Source organism: Mytilus edulis, chromosome 10, assembly GCF_963676685.1.
Source record: "Mytilus edulis chromosome 10, xbMytEdul2.2, whole genome shotgun sequence".
In the NCBI taxonomy this organism is placed as follows: domain Eukaryota; kingdom Metazoa; phylum Mollusca; class Bivalvia; order Mytilida; family Mytilidae; genus Mytilus; species Mytilus edulis.
The window spans coordinates 67,041,648-67,060,160 of NC_092353.1; the positions used below are offsets into that span (position 1 = coordinate 67,041,648).

The following is an 18,513-nucleotide window of genomic DNA, read 5'->3' on the forward strand; positions in this document are numbered from 1 at the left end:
ATCAATTTAACGATTCAAAACGTCCGACAAGAAAACAGTTTACAGAACAAACAATACTTACTCTTACAAAATTTCTTTTAGAATGTTTATACCAACCATTCACATAAAGATCTTCTAATCCATCTTTACCTAGAAAATATCATTTATTATAATTAGACCTTATCTATAAATTCACGTCTTAATAATGCTTACTTCTTTAATTCAAATTCAACATCTTTTGCACGTTTTACTGAAATTAAATAACTATCAAAACAGCTAAAATATCATTTTTTTCATGTGTCTTGTAACATATGGAATGTGCTGTTAATTTATTAACTGATACTTACATTTTTTCTATCAAGAATTTTAAATTTTAAATATTTGTTTTGTTCTAATCTAACAAAACTGAAACTGAATAGAATTTGCATTCAACAAAATAAAGAACTTTGTCAAGTAGTTTTCCCAAGCCTAAAAAATCTTTCATTTCAGAATCAATTAATCAATAACATATCATAACATTTTGCTAATCTGAATACTTTTCTTTTTTCCCAGTGTACATTATATATTTTAAACAATATATTCACACCATGTCAACACGACCAACAAATCAATTACACAGTTGTTAATTAAGTGCTTGACAAATCAGTCATTTTGAAATGATTCTAAAAATCACTTAACTGCATAGCATGTTAAATCAATCCTGTTTGTCACATCTGAATGTTTGGCAACTTAAAATAGTTTTACCAAAGACTTCTGTATCTATTTCTAAAATATAAGAGTTATTTCCCCTTGACTGCAAGTTTACAGTGTGGAACAGATAACAAATAATTTGTAGTCTTCCTTTCCACATTGGTTTGGGTGCTATAAACAGTTTCGTATAAAAAACTAGGGGTTATTCCCCGACTAAAAATAACCATGGAGGGAAACCCCTGTTTATTTACTCAATTGGTGAAAAAGTATCATGTTTTTTGTATTTGATTGTAAAAATTAGTTAATTAGCTTTGAATTAAAACAGGTTGAATGATTGAAATAATTTTAAAAATTATATTAACTTTACATGTTTTGAGGGGAGACAACACTGTAAACAACCTGTTTTTTTGGCAGTGAAAATTGAAAACTTATTTGCAGCCACTGTAGCTCTTTTTGGAGCAGGAAACCGTACCCTGAAACAAGATTTTTTTGAAAGGCCAGGTAAAAACCTACAAATTTCATACAGTTTTGATTATGTAAAATGTGCATGGATCATGTCTTCATGGGTGGGCACATGACCTGGTTTCAAGTTTTTTTTGTTCAAATTAGACCTTTTTTCCCCCATGTTCATTGGATGGAATATTTTTAATATATTAAAAGTACACATTATTTTTATTTCATTATAAACTAGAGAACATTCTGATTCCAGTGATATCTAGTTTTATACAAGTATCTTTATTAATCAGTCCACCACTAAGGGTCACTTATGCATGGTCCCTCAAAATGTGACGTCATAGAAAAAAACTGTTGATTGCACCCTATGAGCAGAGCAAACTATATCAGTCTGCATATTGATTAAAATAAACTTCAGCCACTCCAATCAACAAGTTCAATGCTGAACAAAATTTTTTTTGCATAACATTTATGATTTTTGATTTTTGTGTTTTTAAATCAACTTTTTAGCATCGCTTTTGGGCTATTTCATGGCAGTCAGTTTTTATTGGTGGTGGAAGCCAGAGTGACCGGAGAAAACCACCAACCTTCGATAGGAAAACTGACAATCCTAGTCAATTGAGATTGGAGTCGAGTGCACCCGCACGAGCGGGGTTCGAACTCACAACTGGCTAGTGATTACAGTAGTACCTACTTAGACCACTCAGCCACAGAGGCCCACATAACATTTATGAAGAACTTACTGTAATCAAACAATCCTATATGAGCCAATAACAAGGTAAGTAAATATCTAGATTGATCGAGTCGTAAAATATGGCGACCTTCATTGGACAGAAGTGTACAAACATTAATCACAAAGTCCACTTCATTTGGAAGTCCAGAAAGTAACGATTTTTCCAATTTTTCATAATCACTTGAGGCAGTGAGATCCTGAGACAGTCCATACATCTCTCTAGAAGCATCTGCAAAAGAGGACAAGTGGCGGTTAAATAAACACTATAATAATAATAGATTCTGAAACAGTTCATACATCTTAAGAAGAATCTGACAGTCTGGCAATCTGTTTTAGTGTTGGTCTGACAGAAAAAGAAATTTGACTTTTTCCTACTATATTTGCAACTAAAAATCTAAAAATTTCTGTCGGACCCTGTGATTTTTTTTATCTGACATTTTGTCAGTCAGACAGAGGTTAGGATACACTGATCTGAAATAAAAGTGACAGTTAAATCAAGATTCTGAGACAGTCCATAAATCTCTCAGACTGTAGATAATACCGTTAAATAATACATTCCACTACCGTAAAGCGCGTTATTTTCTCTGGGTGTTAATTTTTCGCGGATAGAACAAAATCACCAAAATAAATGCCGCCAATTTAAAAGTGTACATTTAAAGGTATTGATAAAAGTTTTGAATCCTTGAAAAAAAAATAACCACTAAAATTGTGAGCAATATGTAATAAATCTCAATAAATCTAAAGATTAGTCTCTGAAGTTTCAGTTGCTAGTATAACTTTGAATATGGATACTTTTTTCTTATTCAATATATAACCAAGAATTTTATTGTTCATTAAAAAAAAAAGAATTACTTCTTGAATTATTACTTCCAGGCTTTAAAGCTAAAATATGCAAATGATGCAATTCATCATTCTGTAGCTTATCTGATAACCTCTGCCAGATTTGATCAAACAATATCCAGCAGACAAAACAATAAATTTACTCATGCTTAATCAAATACAGGATGAAAACATCTTTACAATGGCATTTCCCTTGACTACCTTCATTTGATACAAAAATCAATCAGAGTAGAACTTGAGCTGAATTGAAACTGATTATAAATATATTTCAATTTTTTTTCTTTGAATTATTTTGTCACAATATTAAACCATTTATCTTTTATTTCTCAAATCTGGCATGGTTAGTCAGCTGCCTGACATAACAGTTACACAGTTCTGCCTCAATAGATGACGAATAATCACAATCTCCGATAATCACACAAAATGTCAACATTTATAGCATTCTATCATTTATACACAAATTTCCTTTTCATTAAATTCCATCCTGATACATACATTGACATAGTTAAAGCCAAGATTCTCTCATTCCAGTTTGCTTTACAATTCTTTACGATACCATTAGAGACGTTTTAAGAAGATTAGCCCATTGATAATATTTTTATTGATTTCAAGTCATCAGGTAAATCACTCCTTGTTTTACAGCAATGATAATCTATTTCATTTAAAACTTGTCACCAAACCATGACTTTTCTTTCTCTGACTTAGACATGCTAAACATTTTAATATCAAATTATATTCTGTTAATAGGATTGTACCAGGTGATCCGTCAGACACAAAATGACATTTGAGAGTAAAAAATACAATTAATCAAAAGTAAACAACAGACACATTATAGTATGGTTATACACTTCCTAGAATTACCTGTAACTTTATGTTGTTCGTGGTTGTATGTAAGGGGAATTCCAAATAATGGTAGCTTAACTTTCTTCCTGGCCGGAGCATGGTCATTATCATCATCAAATTCTTTCTTGTTAGGATCCTCACCATGGAAATGCACACGCTCATATTTATCTAAATATCTGCAGAAAATATTGTTTTGTGATTAAGAGAAGGTCACTCATAAAACATATAGGTCCAAGGATATTGAAACAAAACAAAAGAATGAAATTCCAGTGTTGTGATGCAAAATTAATAACACCAACACATTGTATTTGAGCTAGAATGAATTTAAATAATTGACTATACACATATAATTCCCTTGTTTCACTTAACCCAGGAAACAACTATATAAGTGCTTTATAAAAGGTTACTAAAATCACTGCAGTCGTCACGCTTAACATTTCAATCCACAAACCCGAAGCTCAATTTTACCAAATTTTTTAGTTGGATTCTGTTGGCTTGTAAAGAAGAATTTCACAAAAGCCATGGCTGTAGGACTTGTGGTTAATCGTGAAGACTGCCTAAAGTCAACAAAGACTGCTGTGTTTCTTTCATACCAGCACAGCATTAACATTGGTTACGAAAAGAAGTTTGGTCAACGTTGTTTATCGAAAAATAAACAACGTCAAGAACTGCTAACGGAAGTCCTCTCAACAAATCATATCAACATATTCCATAATATGCAAATCATATAAGAATTATAAAAGGTTTGTTAAGTCAATCTCAGAAGTCAATAAAGACTGTGGTGTTTCATCTTTTATCCTACCAGCACAGCATCAATTGATTTCGTTTCTTTTTACATTTTTTCCATCATTTGTTTGTCTACATTTCAACACACATGAACGAAATATCAAAAAGAGTAGATTTCTTTGAAAAATAACTTAGGTATAAAACTTCCCATTATAATATATCAAGTTAAGTATAACTGTAGAGTGACCCTTTGAGAACAAACTTGCTGTAAACATATTGCTATGTACAATCAATTCACAGGGCCTGTGGGACAAAGTATAAAATATGGTTTTATTTTCCTTGACTGGACCAAATATCCCATAGGTATAAGAAAACATTAGATTCGAAAATGATGTCTTATAAAACCAGCTTATCTTCTCAGAACCTCTATAAAATATCAAGTAAAATCAGAAAACTAGCATAAGCATTGCCTGTGAAAGGGTTTAAACAGCGTGTAAGATACTAGGTTAGGGACTTTTTAATATTGTCTGAAGAGACCTTAAACAGTTTTACAATACATGCAATAGAAAGTGAAACTATTCAACCAAACTGTAAATTATAAGAATAGAACAACATAGGTTCAAATTGTTTGCCAGAAAATTAAAAATGCAAAAACACATTCTGGAATAACCCTCAAGTACACTTAAGCTTTCAACCAGAAGTTCAAAAGGCAATGTTTAAAAAAAAAACGCAAAATATCAAAGTGAATTATCAATTGAAAAAAAAATAACTGTGTTTTGAGTCAAGTCAAAAGGCCTGTAATACAAATATTTTTTCATTAACATCTTACTACACGGTTTGCACCCCCGCTGTTTTAGATGAAGGATTAATTACTTGTACTGAATTCATTTATATAATGTACAAAGTTCCTACCTGACATAGATATGTTTTAAGGCTTGACTTCCATTACAACAAGCTTTTGGCATTTTATGATCTGCCGATATTTGATTCCAGGTTTCTTCATCATGAATCTGAAAAAGAATTGCAATCTTTTAAATAATAGTCAACTTAAATATGAAAACTTGATCTCTACCAAGCAGATGAATTATTTTATAAATATATGAACACACGACCCCAAATTCAATTCATCTTTGCCAATACTAAATAAACACACACTTATGCACTTCTGGTAAAATACATCTGGCACACTCTACCCTACTTTACGCCAAAACACTAATTAACACTAACACTGCCGTTATTCACCTGTACATCTGATATTTAAATGTAAACATTGAACATTATCAAACCTGATAAAGGTAACAGCTGACCGTCAATGTAATTACTTGTCATGACTCTTTGTCCTCACACAATGACAACTTAATTATCACCTGTAGTGTGGCCTTTAAAATCCAAGTGTGCTTTCAAAGCATCTCTATTCTATTGAGTAATCCCATTTTGTACTGTTACATTTTCCCACCCCATTAGGCATGTTAAGCAAGGGTTTTCATTTTGATTAAGTTGAACAGCATGAATGACAGGTGTTTTACCTGTACAATATTGATTCTGTCCTACACCAGGACAACAAAAGATATCCATTGTCAGTTTCTATTACGCTTTTCATTTCTCTAACATCTGATTAGAAATGGTTTATCAAACTGACGTTTATAAGTGCCTACTATGTTTCTACATTTCTCTAACTACATTGTACAACAAATAGACCTGACTTAATATAACAGACATCATGTACATGGAACATTTCTGTTTATTAATAAAGAATAAAGATTATACTGACAGTTTGTCATATGAACAAAAACTTCCCAACACTGTTCAGACTGAAGGAAATCACAAACTTTAAATTAATAGAAAATTTGTCATAATAGGTGGAAATCAAGCAATACAAAGTGGTAATCACTGGTACTAAGTGATAAATGTTATAACAACTAAAAGATGTCCACGACTTCACAGCACAATCAGGAAAGTATTGAAACAACATGAACAAAGAGTTTTAAAATTTTGCGGGCAGTACATCAACTGTACATGCGCTAAAGCATATGGGATACAGACCCAAAATGGTGTCCAAATTTGGATATTTTCTCAAAAATTGACATTTTCTGTGGAAAATAGATTGTTTCAAAGACAAATTTAGGAAGTACATGTACAAAACACTACATTTATACGTCAATCTCAAATATTTAAAACTTTGTATAGTTTCAGAGGAATTGCGGCTCAATGATATCAGTCTCTTCATTTAGTAGGATAGATGCCTTATTTTGTGATAAAATTAGGCTTCATCTAAAGAGGCTATTTATACTTAAGCTGACTATGTGTACATCTGACATAACCAATTTTTGTATGTTAAGTACATGTATGTAAATGTAAACAAGGATTTATTGCTTAACTTAATAATCATCTAACATCTTTTATGTATTGTATTATCATAGATTATAATATTATCAAAAGGTAAACTAAGCTTTAAAACATAACAAGACTTATAAATGGTTTTAAAACTGGGGTTCAAGACTCCGATTGTATGAACTTCCCAGAACACAACAACTCACATTTAATGTATTCCTTGGTTCAACACAGACTCAGACTGAATGTAAATGTACCAGTATTCCATGGTTAAACACAGACTCAGATTAAATCTATTCCCAGATTCACCACAAATATGTAGGGACCAAATTGTTGTATTCTAGGGTACATCACAAACACACATTTAATGTACCAGTATTCCAAGGTTCAAGGTTATAGAATCAGACACGTTCACTAGGGTTCAACACAGACTCAGAATTACAAAATATACAGTTTGACTTGAAGAATTGAAATTTACTAGTTCTAGGACTGCTTAGCTTGAACAGACTCAGAATTGAAGTTTACTTGCTCTATGGATGCCTTGGACACAGGCTTATATTTGAGGTTCACAAGATTAAAATTCAAGGTTCACTAAACTTGGTTCGTTCGACAAACTGATATACTGAGAGACTAGCTCAATGGTTGATCATGCAACTGAATCAGACTGTCAGAGACTGTGTGATTTTCAAAACATTAAAAATAACTGGAGCTACCATTAACCATTATACAGAGCAAATGACCACACTAACAACTGCCATAATATATATGAATCATAAAGAGAGAAATTTCAAAAAAAATCAACCACATTCACTATCAAAATTCCCCATCAAATGGAATCTTATTGTACATGTAAAAGAAGGAATAAGATATAAAGAGTTTTACATAACCCTGTTGCTTTAGCAGGATAAAGCAGCATCCAAGGCAAGTATTGTCTAGCTTCTGTTACATTCCAAACCTCCATAAATTTTTATATAATGCATATGATATTTACATCTCTTTTAAAGAAAATTACATAATGCTTTTGAAATAAACTCACCAATAACTCTGCCAATGAAGAAACTGATTTAACTTCAGCTATTCCTGACTTTCAACAGTAAATTTACAGTATGGTTATATTTTCTTAATCCAGAATATGTTTTTAATAACAACAGCGTTACATGATTAGGTATGTTTTGTATCCTTAAAGCACTACATGCATTAGTTCAATACAAAGGATGGTTTCTACAATCATGGCCTCTAATGGATCACAAAGATAATCTTTTTATTCAGAACTGTTTGTAGGTATCCATTAATTCTAGTACTCAGACTCAGATCTAATCAATCATTTACTTGAAAGAACTTCAAAGGCCACAGATTTTCCTTTTTCTCTAATATACCTACCGATAGACTTTGATAAACTTTTATTCAGAGAATGAAATCAATATTTCAAATTCCCTTAAAATTGAATTTTTTTTAAAGAATTTTCTGACACAGCCTTGACTACAAATGTCGCATAAACTATTGATTTTTTTCCCTTTTTTCCAGCTTCTTTGTAACATCATTCATTTATCTCTCATTATAGTGCGGTGACTGAAGGCAGATTTTTTTTAATTTAATCTCCCCACCGAACACACACCTATATAATATATCATTGGAAAGAGGAAATCGTGTACTATAATAATATGCCTGTCGTCAATACTTGATATGGTCACATTTTTTTTAAATTGAGGTCAAAGGTCATATGTAAAAATCTGTGAAAATTTGGGAGGGTTTCAATTTTGACATTTTTGTATATTTCTAAACTCTACCTAAATACAAATGATACTGTTTTGGCTTTAGTAATGTTTGTTATTATACATAAACCTTAATCATTGAGATTTTTTTATCAAAAAAAATCATAAAACGACGTTTTATAAACAAAACTTTAAAAATCAAGTTTTCAACCTATAAAATGTTTAGAGCACCATAACCTTATGACAAATTTCAAATTCAGGTAAACATCAAGTGTCATGCAGGACAATACTTTAAAATTATTTTTTAAACCATCATATTGGGTGAGATATGAAACCAAAGCAATAGAACACTACAGTCAAATATGACCTCAAATTGAATTTGCGGATACTTTATTTTTTTTTAAAGACTACTCGTTGCTTTTGGTTTTTTTCATAATTATTACTGCTTCCATAGTATTATCTGTTGTTGTGTATTTTACTCTGGTTAAAATCTATTACATTATAGGTTTTGTACCTATATATCCCCCCTTTTTTTCCTTGCAACGTACCACAAACTTCAAAAGTATTCCATATAAAAAAAAGAAGATGTGATATGATTGCAAATGAGACATAAATTAACTTACAATTATAGGTCCCGTACGGGCTTCAACAATGAGTAAAAAATTAAATTCATACTGCATAGTCTTCAATTCCCGAAACAAATAATGTAAAACAAACGAAAAATCTAACGGCCCGATTAATGTACAAAATGAATAAAAAACAAATAGAAACAAACGACAAACACTGCATTACCATCTCGTGACTTGAAACTGACACATACAGAATGTGGCCGGGTGAAACTTTTTTAAGGGCGCACCAACACTCCCCGAACCTGGGTATACCAGTGCAACAAGCTTTATACCAAATCAACCGTTATCTTCATCATCTTCATTTTCATCAACCGTCACAAGACATGTTTTAATATTTCTACTCATTTCACTCATGGCCACATGTCTGCACATGAAAGGTTCTGCTCACAGCAAACACGTTATTTTGAGTTTTTCTTTACAAGTATAGACAAGGTATTGTAGGAAGTCCGAAGACATTTGTTCCTAAAAAAAATACCAGCTTCAAACCATCCCTATCAATTCATCCAAGATTTAACAGAGATCTAAAAGGGGGTTTAGGAAGGTGTGATGACATCCATATGCGTGTCTGTAAAGATGCTGAGGAATCATTATACGAGATGAACACACTATCTTGAATTCGATCAATGTCATGGTTTGCAATACATCAGATAGCGTCGCACTTTACTTTAAGAAGCATAACGTCCATTGGCATTCAATGTTTCAACAAGGTGTTTTGAACTAAACTCATGGTACATTTGTAAAGCCAATCCTAAATAAAAAAGAGTAAAACAAAATTGGCCACACACACGATTGACTTAACAATTTCTTAGCATTGACGCAGTTTCTCTGGTGCCATTTCCTGAGAATAGTCTTGGCTGTATGCAGTTTCATCGAGTAACTATAAAATGAATTGCAATAAATACGAAGGCATTGACTGAATTGAAGAAGGAAGAGACAATTCATTCGAAGTTGGGTATTCTTCTTTAGAGTTTCGATGTCTTTTCTAAGTATACTTGCAGCGGAATGAAATATCTGTCCGTTATGTGTGTCTATTACCGTTGACATTAAGATTTTGAGGTCAGTTTTCAATTGCCTAGCAGCTGATATTGCATCTCAAATAGTTATTTTGCTACTATATATTATGTTATATTTGCCTTGAACTTGTTGTTTGACAACTGAATTTCAATAGAAATCAATAAGTTTAGACCGCATGTTAAAAGTAGAATATTTTAAATTAGAGTAGATCTGTATTTATCAAGTAACGGTGTCACGAGGAATGACCATTAAATCGTTGTCAATAGCCAAAATAAAATTAGTAAAAGCAGTATCGTGATCTGAGATATCTGCTTCCACGGGTTTGGACTTTTTTGGGTCTTTTCTCGTTTTTAGCAAATGATTTGTAATGCAACCAAAATGACAGAGTGCTTGAAGTTTAAAAGATGGACGGAAAAACAATTTCAATTTTAACTTTGTCTGACACGGATAAAACATTCTTCATACGCTCATCTGATTCAAACTTGCGTAGTTTTTATGATATTTCTAAAATGTTTTGTTGCAACAAAATGTACAAGCGCTCCAGTTGAACGACTGCATTCTAGAACGCATACAAATACTCGAAACTGTGGGACAACAGTCCGATAATTGTATGTCGTCATTAAATATCAGATAAGAAGCTTCCTCGCTCTAAAAGGGGGCACAAATATGTTAACTTTTGTAACTTTTGTACCATGAACGATGGTAAACTGCCTGCACGGAGTTCTTCGAATTAACAGCTATCGCATGAAATCATAGGCACTTGTTTCTGTCAATATGGGGTTTGCTATCCATACCCGTACGGGTGATTTTTCGTACGGGTATGGATAGTAAACCCATATTGACAGAAACAAGTGCCTTTTCATGAAACATGTTCACCTCATCCAATCTTTTATTCGATGCAGATACAAAAATCGACTTCCCTATATGGTTAAATTGACTCAAAATTTCAGTCGAGTTTTTTTTTTGCATATTAAGCACTGCATAAAATTGAACGACTTTATTCTTTTCTTTTAGACTTATTGGAGCAAGTTGCAACGGACTTCACATATCACGGAATATTTACTGAAACTATCCGTCAATTATTTTGATTTTACAATAAGACTTTTCTGACAAAGTATATTTGATGTTTTGTAACAAAAAACATAGAATATAAACATATACAAACAAAGTATGTGGCATATATGTGCACTTTAATTGAAAATATGTGTATATAATAACGAAAAAGGTAGTAATTCCATCTATCAGTTGAGAGCAAATTATTGACTAATACACAAAATGTGACGGAAGGCAAGTGATTAAGTTCCGTGTTGAAATTGAAGTTTTTAATCCATTCTTTTTCCATTGATTTCTTAAGGTTTTTTTCATATTTTGGTTCCGAAAATTTTATCACTTATTAGTTTTATGAAATACTATATGCTTAAAATATCATGGGATAATTTTTATTACTGCTATGAAGAAGAAACCAAAGTTTGTGTCTGAATTTGCAATTAAAATTACCTCAATTTTAAACAGTCCAAACTTTGCAAATTTTATAGATTAGAAGAAAATAAAATACTAAATAGAATATTTTGACATATAAAAATGGCTTCAGGAAAAACTATTTCAATTAAATGTGAGAAAACATACACATTTTTTCAATTTGAAAAAGGGGGGTTGAAACTTTCCAATATACTACTAGTCATTAAAACGATTTTTTAGAAAAATGTGACCGTACGAAATTCTGACGACAGGGCAAAAACTAAAGAAGACATATTTGTCTTTCAGTTAAGACCATTTTTAGTCGTGTGTTATTTGGGGAGATTAAACTCGCGATCTAGACGACTTTTTACACTTCTGTCACCGCACTATTAGCTTCCTAGAAAGAAGAACGTGTAATTTATCACTGAGTATTCTCCCTTATTTGTTCGGATGCAGTTTCTATAAAAAGGCAAGTTAAACTTTATACAAAATGGTCCACAGAATGTGTAAAGAAAACTACAATAAAATTGAGAATGAACTAGGGAAAGGGCTTTAACTGAACAAGAAGAAAAGCTAAAATCGTGAAAATTGAACTTGATTGTAACTTGTCATGATAAAACAATACACCAAATATCAAATCAATATCTTCAAGCATGAAGAAAAAAGTCTGAAAAACTGATTTGCCAGACTGACTGATGGACAGACAGACAGACAGACAGAGTGCAAAGTCAATTCCTCATTGACTTCGTCGGTAGGGAACTAAAAAAGGGGAATGTGTCAAAGAGACAACAACCTGACCAAAGAGAAGAAAAATATTACTGCAACAAAAACTACAATGTACATGTATGAGAGGTATATATAGTAAATGCAGGTTACATTAATTGCAGATTTGCATTTTTAATAAAGTGAACTTTACTTTGACCTCAAACATCTGCTACTGTTTTCAGCATGTGCAACAAAGGAATAGTTTAATTATGTATGATATATTATAAAAAAATGTAATTTTAATGCACATTTACTGTAAATGTGAGCTTTAGATTTAATCATTGTCAGTGACAAACGTATATGTTGATTGATTATTGTTAGATTATTGCTCAACATTGATTCAGTGTGAAACAGCCATATGGTCATGTCAGCCATACACAGTCTTCATGTCTATGTTATTTTTAAAATTTGACCATGACTAAAATGGAGAATGGAAATTGGGAATATGTCAAAGAGACAACAACCCGACCAAAGAGCAGACAACAGCCGAAGTCAACCAATGGATCTTCAACACTGAGAGAAAATCTTGCATCCAATGGTGGTCCTCAGCTGGCCCCTGCATTTGTTAATAAAATTGTGAACTAGTTCAGTGAAAATGGACATCACGGTCTGTCATGCACACTTAACTCCAAAACATTTAAATAAACTATAAAATTTAAAATAGTACAAGACTAAAAACATGAAAAAGGCCAGATCCTCCTGTCTTGGGAAAGGCACAAAAACTGCATTGACTTGCTGAGCGGCAGTAATGCCCTATATATCTGGTTGCATTTGGCCTGGTAGTTTTATCTAGTTTTAGATTTTTAATAAAAGATAACAGAGGACAACAGACCTCGAACACCAAAGCCTGAAAATGGCTCACAATGGCCCTTTAGGCATGGTGAGCTAAAACATTATAAAATATATAAACTTTCAGAATTTATAACTACCTTTGGCTACATTACATTTCATTAACATGCTTAAATCTGAATAAAATAAGAATTCAGATATTCCAATCTTAAAGATAAAGCCTCAAAATTGAATTTTATGCAAATTTTAGTTAAAAGAGATGATATTGTTACAGGGCCTACATAGAACAGCATTTTTACACCAGTACATTTTTGTGCTGGTGGGCCTGTGCCTGTGGTCGAGCATGAAGACTGAATTATTCTATAAATACTAGCATACAATGTTTATCATACTTGCCCAATAGGCTAAACCAATCATTGCCAATCTAAAGCTTTGACAAAGAAAGTTCTCCTGAAAAGTCTCGACTAACCTAGGAGAAATTTGGTTTCAGAAGTAGCAAAATTTATCCTGTGGGTCTTCATAAAAACCTCAACATTTTTGTCTGTCATCATCAGTGTGTCAAAAAGTTAGTTTAAGTTACAGATTTGATCATGATCATGATGATCTACAAAAATATATATTTTTTAAGACCTCAAGGACTCTCAAAATATTACATCCATAAATCTTGTTTTATTGGCCAGTACTGTTTCAAATGTATGTGTCAGGGTTGATTTATTTAAAACAGCAGGTAATTATAATAACTATAGTAAGAACTACAATGTGATACAGTGAATAAAATGTATGCCAGACTCCAGTATTTTACAACTGCTACATTATATTTTTTTTTACATATATAGCTCAGCTTAATTAATAAAGACAGTTCAAAATGATTTTGGATAAAAGTATAGACAGGGGTTAAACATTTTTGTAGACAGCTCACTAGCCCAGGATTTTTGGTAGCAGGATTTTACTAGCCCTGTTTGAACTTGAAGAACTGCTCGCACATCAAGTCTGACATACTAGTTGAGCATGCCTTACAAATTCATAATTTGCTGCATAATACAATGAATTCTATAATCTAGTTCGCTTTAATCTGTTGTATTATGGGTGGTAAATATTTACAGGCACAGAAAATATGTTCATGGGTCTTGTCATCTGAAACCAGGTAGTGTTTCTAATCAAATATTTGTTGATCCCACATACATAGAAGACTTTTATTGGTGTGATCTGGAAAATATTCACAAAACATTGTCTATATCATCAACATCAGTAACAGTTGACCTTGCCCAGTAGAATCTATTTGTCCATATATTCTATAAATGTTCTTTTCAGCTTTTTGGGGGGACTAATTTTCAGCCCCATCTGGCGCCCATCATCTTCTGTTTTTCATTTTGAAACTGTCAGACTGTGACAATGTTCCAGTGGTACCTACTAAACTATTTAGAAATATTTTATTGCATGGTTTAGTGTTCAACAGCTGTCTGACAAGAGTTGAAGACAGGTCAAAGGTGACTATCATTCAATGCATCATAGTCCCCAGTACTGTTAATTGAAAATTTTAGCATAAACAATGTACAATACCCCCTCCCCCCCCCCCCCCCTGTACTGAGAAATCCATCTAGTGCAATTTTTAACCCCTGGTAAGAAATTTTCTATTTTTCTGCAATGAAGCTTAAGTTTATTTCGTATATAGATCAATATTTTTTTCTCTCTTATCCAAAACATATATGTATAAAGTGTTAAAGATGGGACTTAATTGGTTTCACAATAAGTGGGGAAAAGGCACCTTGAAAATGCCAAGCATCATGCATGCATGTGAATATTACCTGCTGACAAAAATGAAATATTATACTGTAAGTGTTACGTGTATGAAAACTACATTAAAATGAATTGGTTCAATATGTTCTTTTGGGCTTTCCAGACTGCAACATTTTTTTATTTTCTATGAAAAGTCATAAATACATTTACATTACATAAATACATTTACATTACATAAGTAGTGTGAGATCAGCCCACAATTTTTATGGAAAGTTTTCAATGTCAATTGACTTTTAATCAATAATGATGGGGTTGCATTGGAGCCAAATATTCTTGATTATTACATAAAAGTTTCTTTTAAGCTTACAGGAAATTATTTCTCTAACTTTCAATGACAGCATACTCGGACTTATGATAATAAATAAGTTGTCTTCTATATCTAACCATGAATGTAAAGTTAATATGAAGGTGATTTCCATCACATACATGTAACTCTACCTTTCTAATAAAATTTACCCATTTTACACATGTTATATACCATGTATACATCCAATTACAATCTCAGAAAAATATGGTATACATTATAGAGGAATTTGCTTTGGTATGTTTTTTATAAAACTAAAACAAAAACCTTTACTGAAATCCAAATCCTGTAAGTCTTTAATTTAATATCTGAACGTTTGAGAGTGTGAAGGACAAAAAAAAATACAAGGTTTTTAATAAATAAGAGTCCAGCTTACTAGAGCTATTTTTAGATTTAAATTATTATCAGAGATTACACTGTCACTCTAAGAGCATGGTCATTGATTAAAAGGTAAATTCCAGTTCTATTTATAGATCACTTGTACAATGTAAGTAATTATCTGTTTTTCTTTATCATGTTTATAACTACATTTTTGTACTAAATGTAAACATCTTGGATAGCAAATGACAATTGCATGGATGTGCAGACAACATCATTTCAATATACAGCACTTATAATTATTTATGAACAAACATGACAAGAGGAGGGGGTACATTTGCAACTTAAAACCTTCAAAGCTCTGCATAATCTTAGTTAGGCCTAAATTAAAATATTGTTTGTTTCCCCAATCCTGACCCTGCCAAGCCAAATGTGGGTAGATAGGTAGGGAAATAATTTTATTTTTCAGCTGCTATCCTTTGGTTATCATATATTTTTTTCAAATATTCACTACATGAATAATTTGTTTTTTCCCCAGCAGCATATCCATACATTTTACATTGAAGCTTTTATCTTCAGTTTTAAAGAATAAACAAGACATTTTCAAAATATGCTATTTTTGTAAATTTGAATGTTCATTTGTTCATGAATCTGATTTGCTAGAATTACTTTTGCCATTACATTCTTCTGGCTGTCTAAAATTTCATACCAAAGAAATGTCTTCTAGCCTATAAAGCTTTGAGTTCAACTTTCATTTTAGAATCTTCAAATTAAATTGAAGTAAATTCTTTGATCAACGTGATAGTTGATTTTGTTGGTTTCAATGTTCTTAGCAAAAATGTAAATATTCTTTTCTGCTGAAATCTCTTCATTTTTTGCTCTTTCACCATTTTCTGACAAAATATCACTAAAAATCTTGCATAATGTTCTTAAACAATAGTGAAATATATCTAGTTTGTCCAGGTGTTTTTTTGAAAGGGTGTTACAATTGTAATGGAAATACATTTTACATGTACTATCAAACCACCAACTTTCGCAACTTAAATTTTATTTGGTTGGATTCAAGCTGACCTGCAAAATGTACATGTATCTATTCTTAAATCGAAAGTTCACTCATTCGAATTCTATGTCATGTACATGTATGTACATTTTTACAATGAATAAGGAACTGCAATACTGGTGATCGCATACATATTATAAGAAAAATATTTAACAATCAAGGTATTAAAAGTGCAATCATTCATAAAAAAAAGTTGCACAAGTTAAACCTTGCATTTTGTTTTTACTTAGTTTTCATCATGTTCATAGTACAATGCATATATTTATTTACTCTAAAATTAATCAATTTTCAAATATATCAAAAGTGATTTTGCATATCATTGGCATGAATTATAAATGTCTATTCTTTTCTTTTGGGGGTCAATTTTTCAATCCTGCAAAAAATTGGCTCACTCTACACAGTTGACCTTGATTGCACTTTATTTTTGCATAAATACAGGCCTATTTTTAATTGTCAACCTAAAAATAAATAACAAGGGATTGCATATGCATTGTTGTTATTCTTTAACAACCTCAAACAATACAAAAACTAACTAAAATCTGCAGATTTTGGAATAATATTGCCAACTTGCAATACACACAGTAAGCCCCTCCCCTTAAACCACAACATGGAAGCCATCTTTAAAATGGCAATGCATTAAAAATATTTTGATCTATTATTGCCAATATTTATAGATCATAATGACAATCAAAGAACAAGAGAAGCGCGAGGCTTCTATTGATACACTACTTGACTGTGAACGGAGGTAAATTCAAACCGACTTTACCTTTCGCAATCCACCAAAGCTGATCACACGCCGATACAACAAATACAGGTCGATCTCTTTTCCACCAATTTTAGGAAGTTTTTCAAATGGTGTTCTGAAATATAATAATTAAACATGAAAATATAAATATATTGTAATTATATAATAATATGACAACAATTTAATAACTAAGAAAGATGAACTTACCCTCTGTTTTTGTTGAAAATGTGAATTTCTTTTAGAAATTCGTTCTTTTCTTGCTGGAATGTGAGCGGATCTTTGTTTAAAATATTGGCCATAATATCACAGTTTTACACTACTTTCCGTCACTAAATCCAATAAATATGATAAAACATTGAAGTATATTGTTGTTTGTGCAACGCGCACTCAAAAAAACGTAAACACAGGGTTGACAGACGAAGGGAAAATCCTCAATATTATCGGGGATTCCTCATTATTGTCGTCGGTTACCGTTCAGTCAACGCTTTCTTCACACACACAAGGAAAACGCACTCCACAGTAAAAATCGATAATGTATTACTTTCCAATAACTTGTCCGAAGAGATCCTCTCTTTAGAAATTAGCTGGATATTTAATTTTAAATGGTCATTGTTGACCCTACGTGGACTTATTCTTGGAAAATCGTAACAAAAAACATAATAATCATGCCTGTAAGCAATTGTCCGTAGAGGGCCATATATGCAATTGACAATATCCCGGCGTAGTTATTCAAAATGGAGGGTACTTGACGAAATTTTACGTTTTAAAAATTTCTAGTCTTAAGAGAACTTTAGATTTAACCAGGATTTTGTCAACAGAAAATAAATGATTTTAGTCGCCAAAATCAAAGTTTTGATGACGCTACATAGTGGGAATTAAAGACGAAAGTACTAATTTCATAGACATTAAAGACTCAAATTACTGCGCATGTGCACATTTTGATTATGAAAGGAACCAGATCAACTGGTAGCAAAAAGACTACCCTCAGCTCATAATTTCCATAATTCTTTTGTTTCAGAAGGTTATTTTTACGAGATTTTATAGTGACACTGCTATTTATATACATGTATATTTAAGTTTTCCGTGAAAATAGAGTTTTTAATTACGTGTTGGGTTAATAACGATCATTAACCAGTGGCGGCCGGATCTAAAAATGTTCTTTAGAGGGGGCCTGCTCCAGTCTGTCATTCTCTAGTAGCACATGTATATCTATAGTATATAATGAACCCTTTTTTCCACTGAAAAAGGGGGGCTATCCCCCTAAATCCGCATCTGTTAAGCTTTCAGGGGGATATGACCTTTATCGGGACTTCGGGATTGACCCTTT

General features: G+C 32.0%; 1 protein-coding gene across 2 annotated transcripts in view; it reads right to left on the reverse strand.

Moving 5' to 3' along the window:
- LOC139491719 (AT-rich interactive domain-containing protein 2-like) overlaps window positions 1–17,921 on the reverse strand; it is a 36,226-nt gene extending 18,305 nt beyond the window's left edge. Inside the window, exons 1-6 of one of the 2 annotated variants that reach the window (XM_071279549.1) lie at window positions 17,394–17,921; window positions 17,208–17,301; window positions 5,177–5,274; window positions 3,557–3,714; window positions 1,866–2,084; window positions 62–129 (exon numbers count right to left, since the gene is read on the reverse strand). In XM_071279549.1, coding sequence (XP_071135650.1) covers window positions 62–129; window positions 1,866–2,084; window positions 3,557–3,714; window positions 5,177–5,274; window positions 17,208–17,301; window positions 17,394–17,485 — 729 coding nt within the window. In that variant the 5' untranslated portion in view covers window positions 17,486–17,921. The remainder of the gene's footprint in view (window positions 1–61; window positions 130–1,865; window positions 2,085–3,556; window positions 3,715–5,176; window positions 5,275–17,207; window positions 17,302–17,393) is intronic. The other variant, XM_071279548.1, reaches the window with a different exon arrangement.
- Window positions 17,922–18,513: the final 592 nt, after the last annotated feature.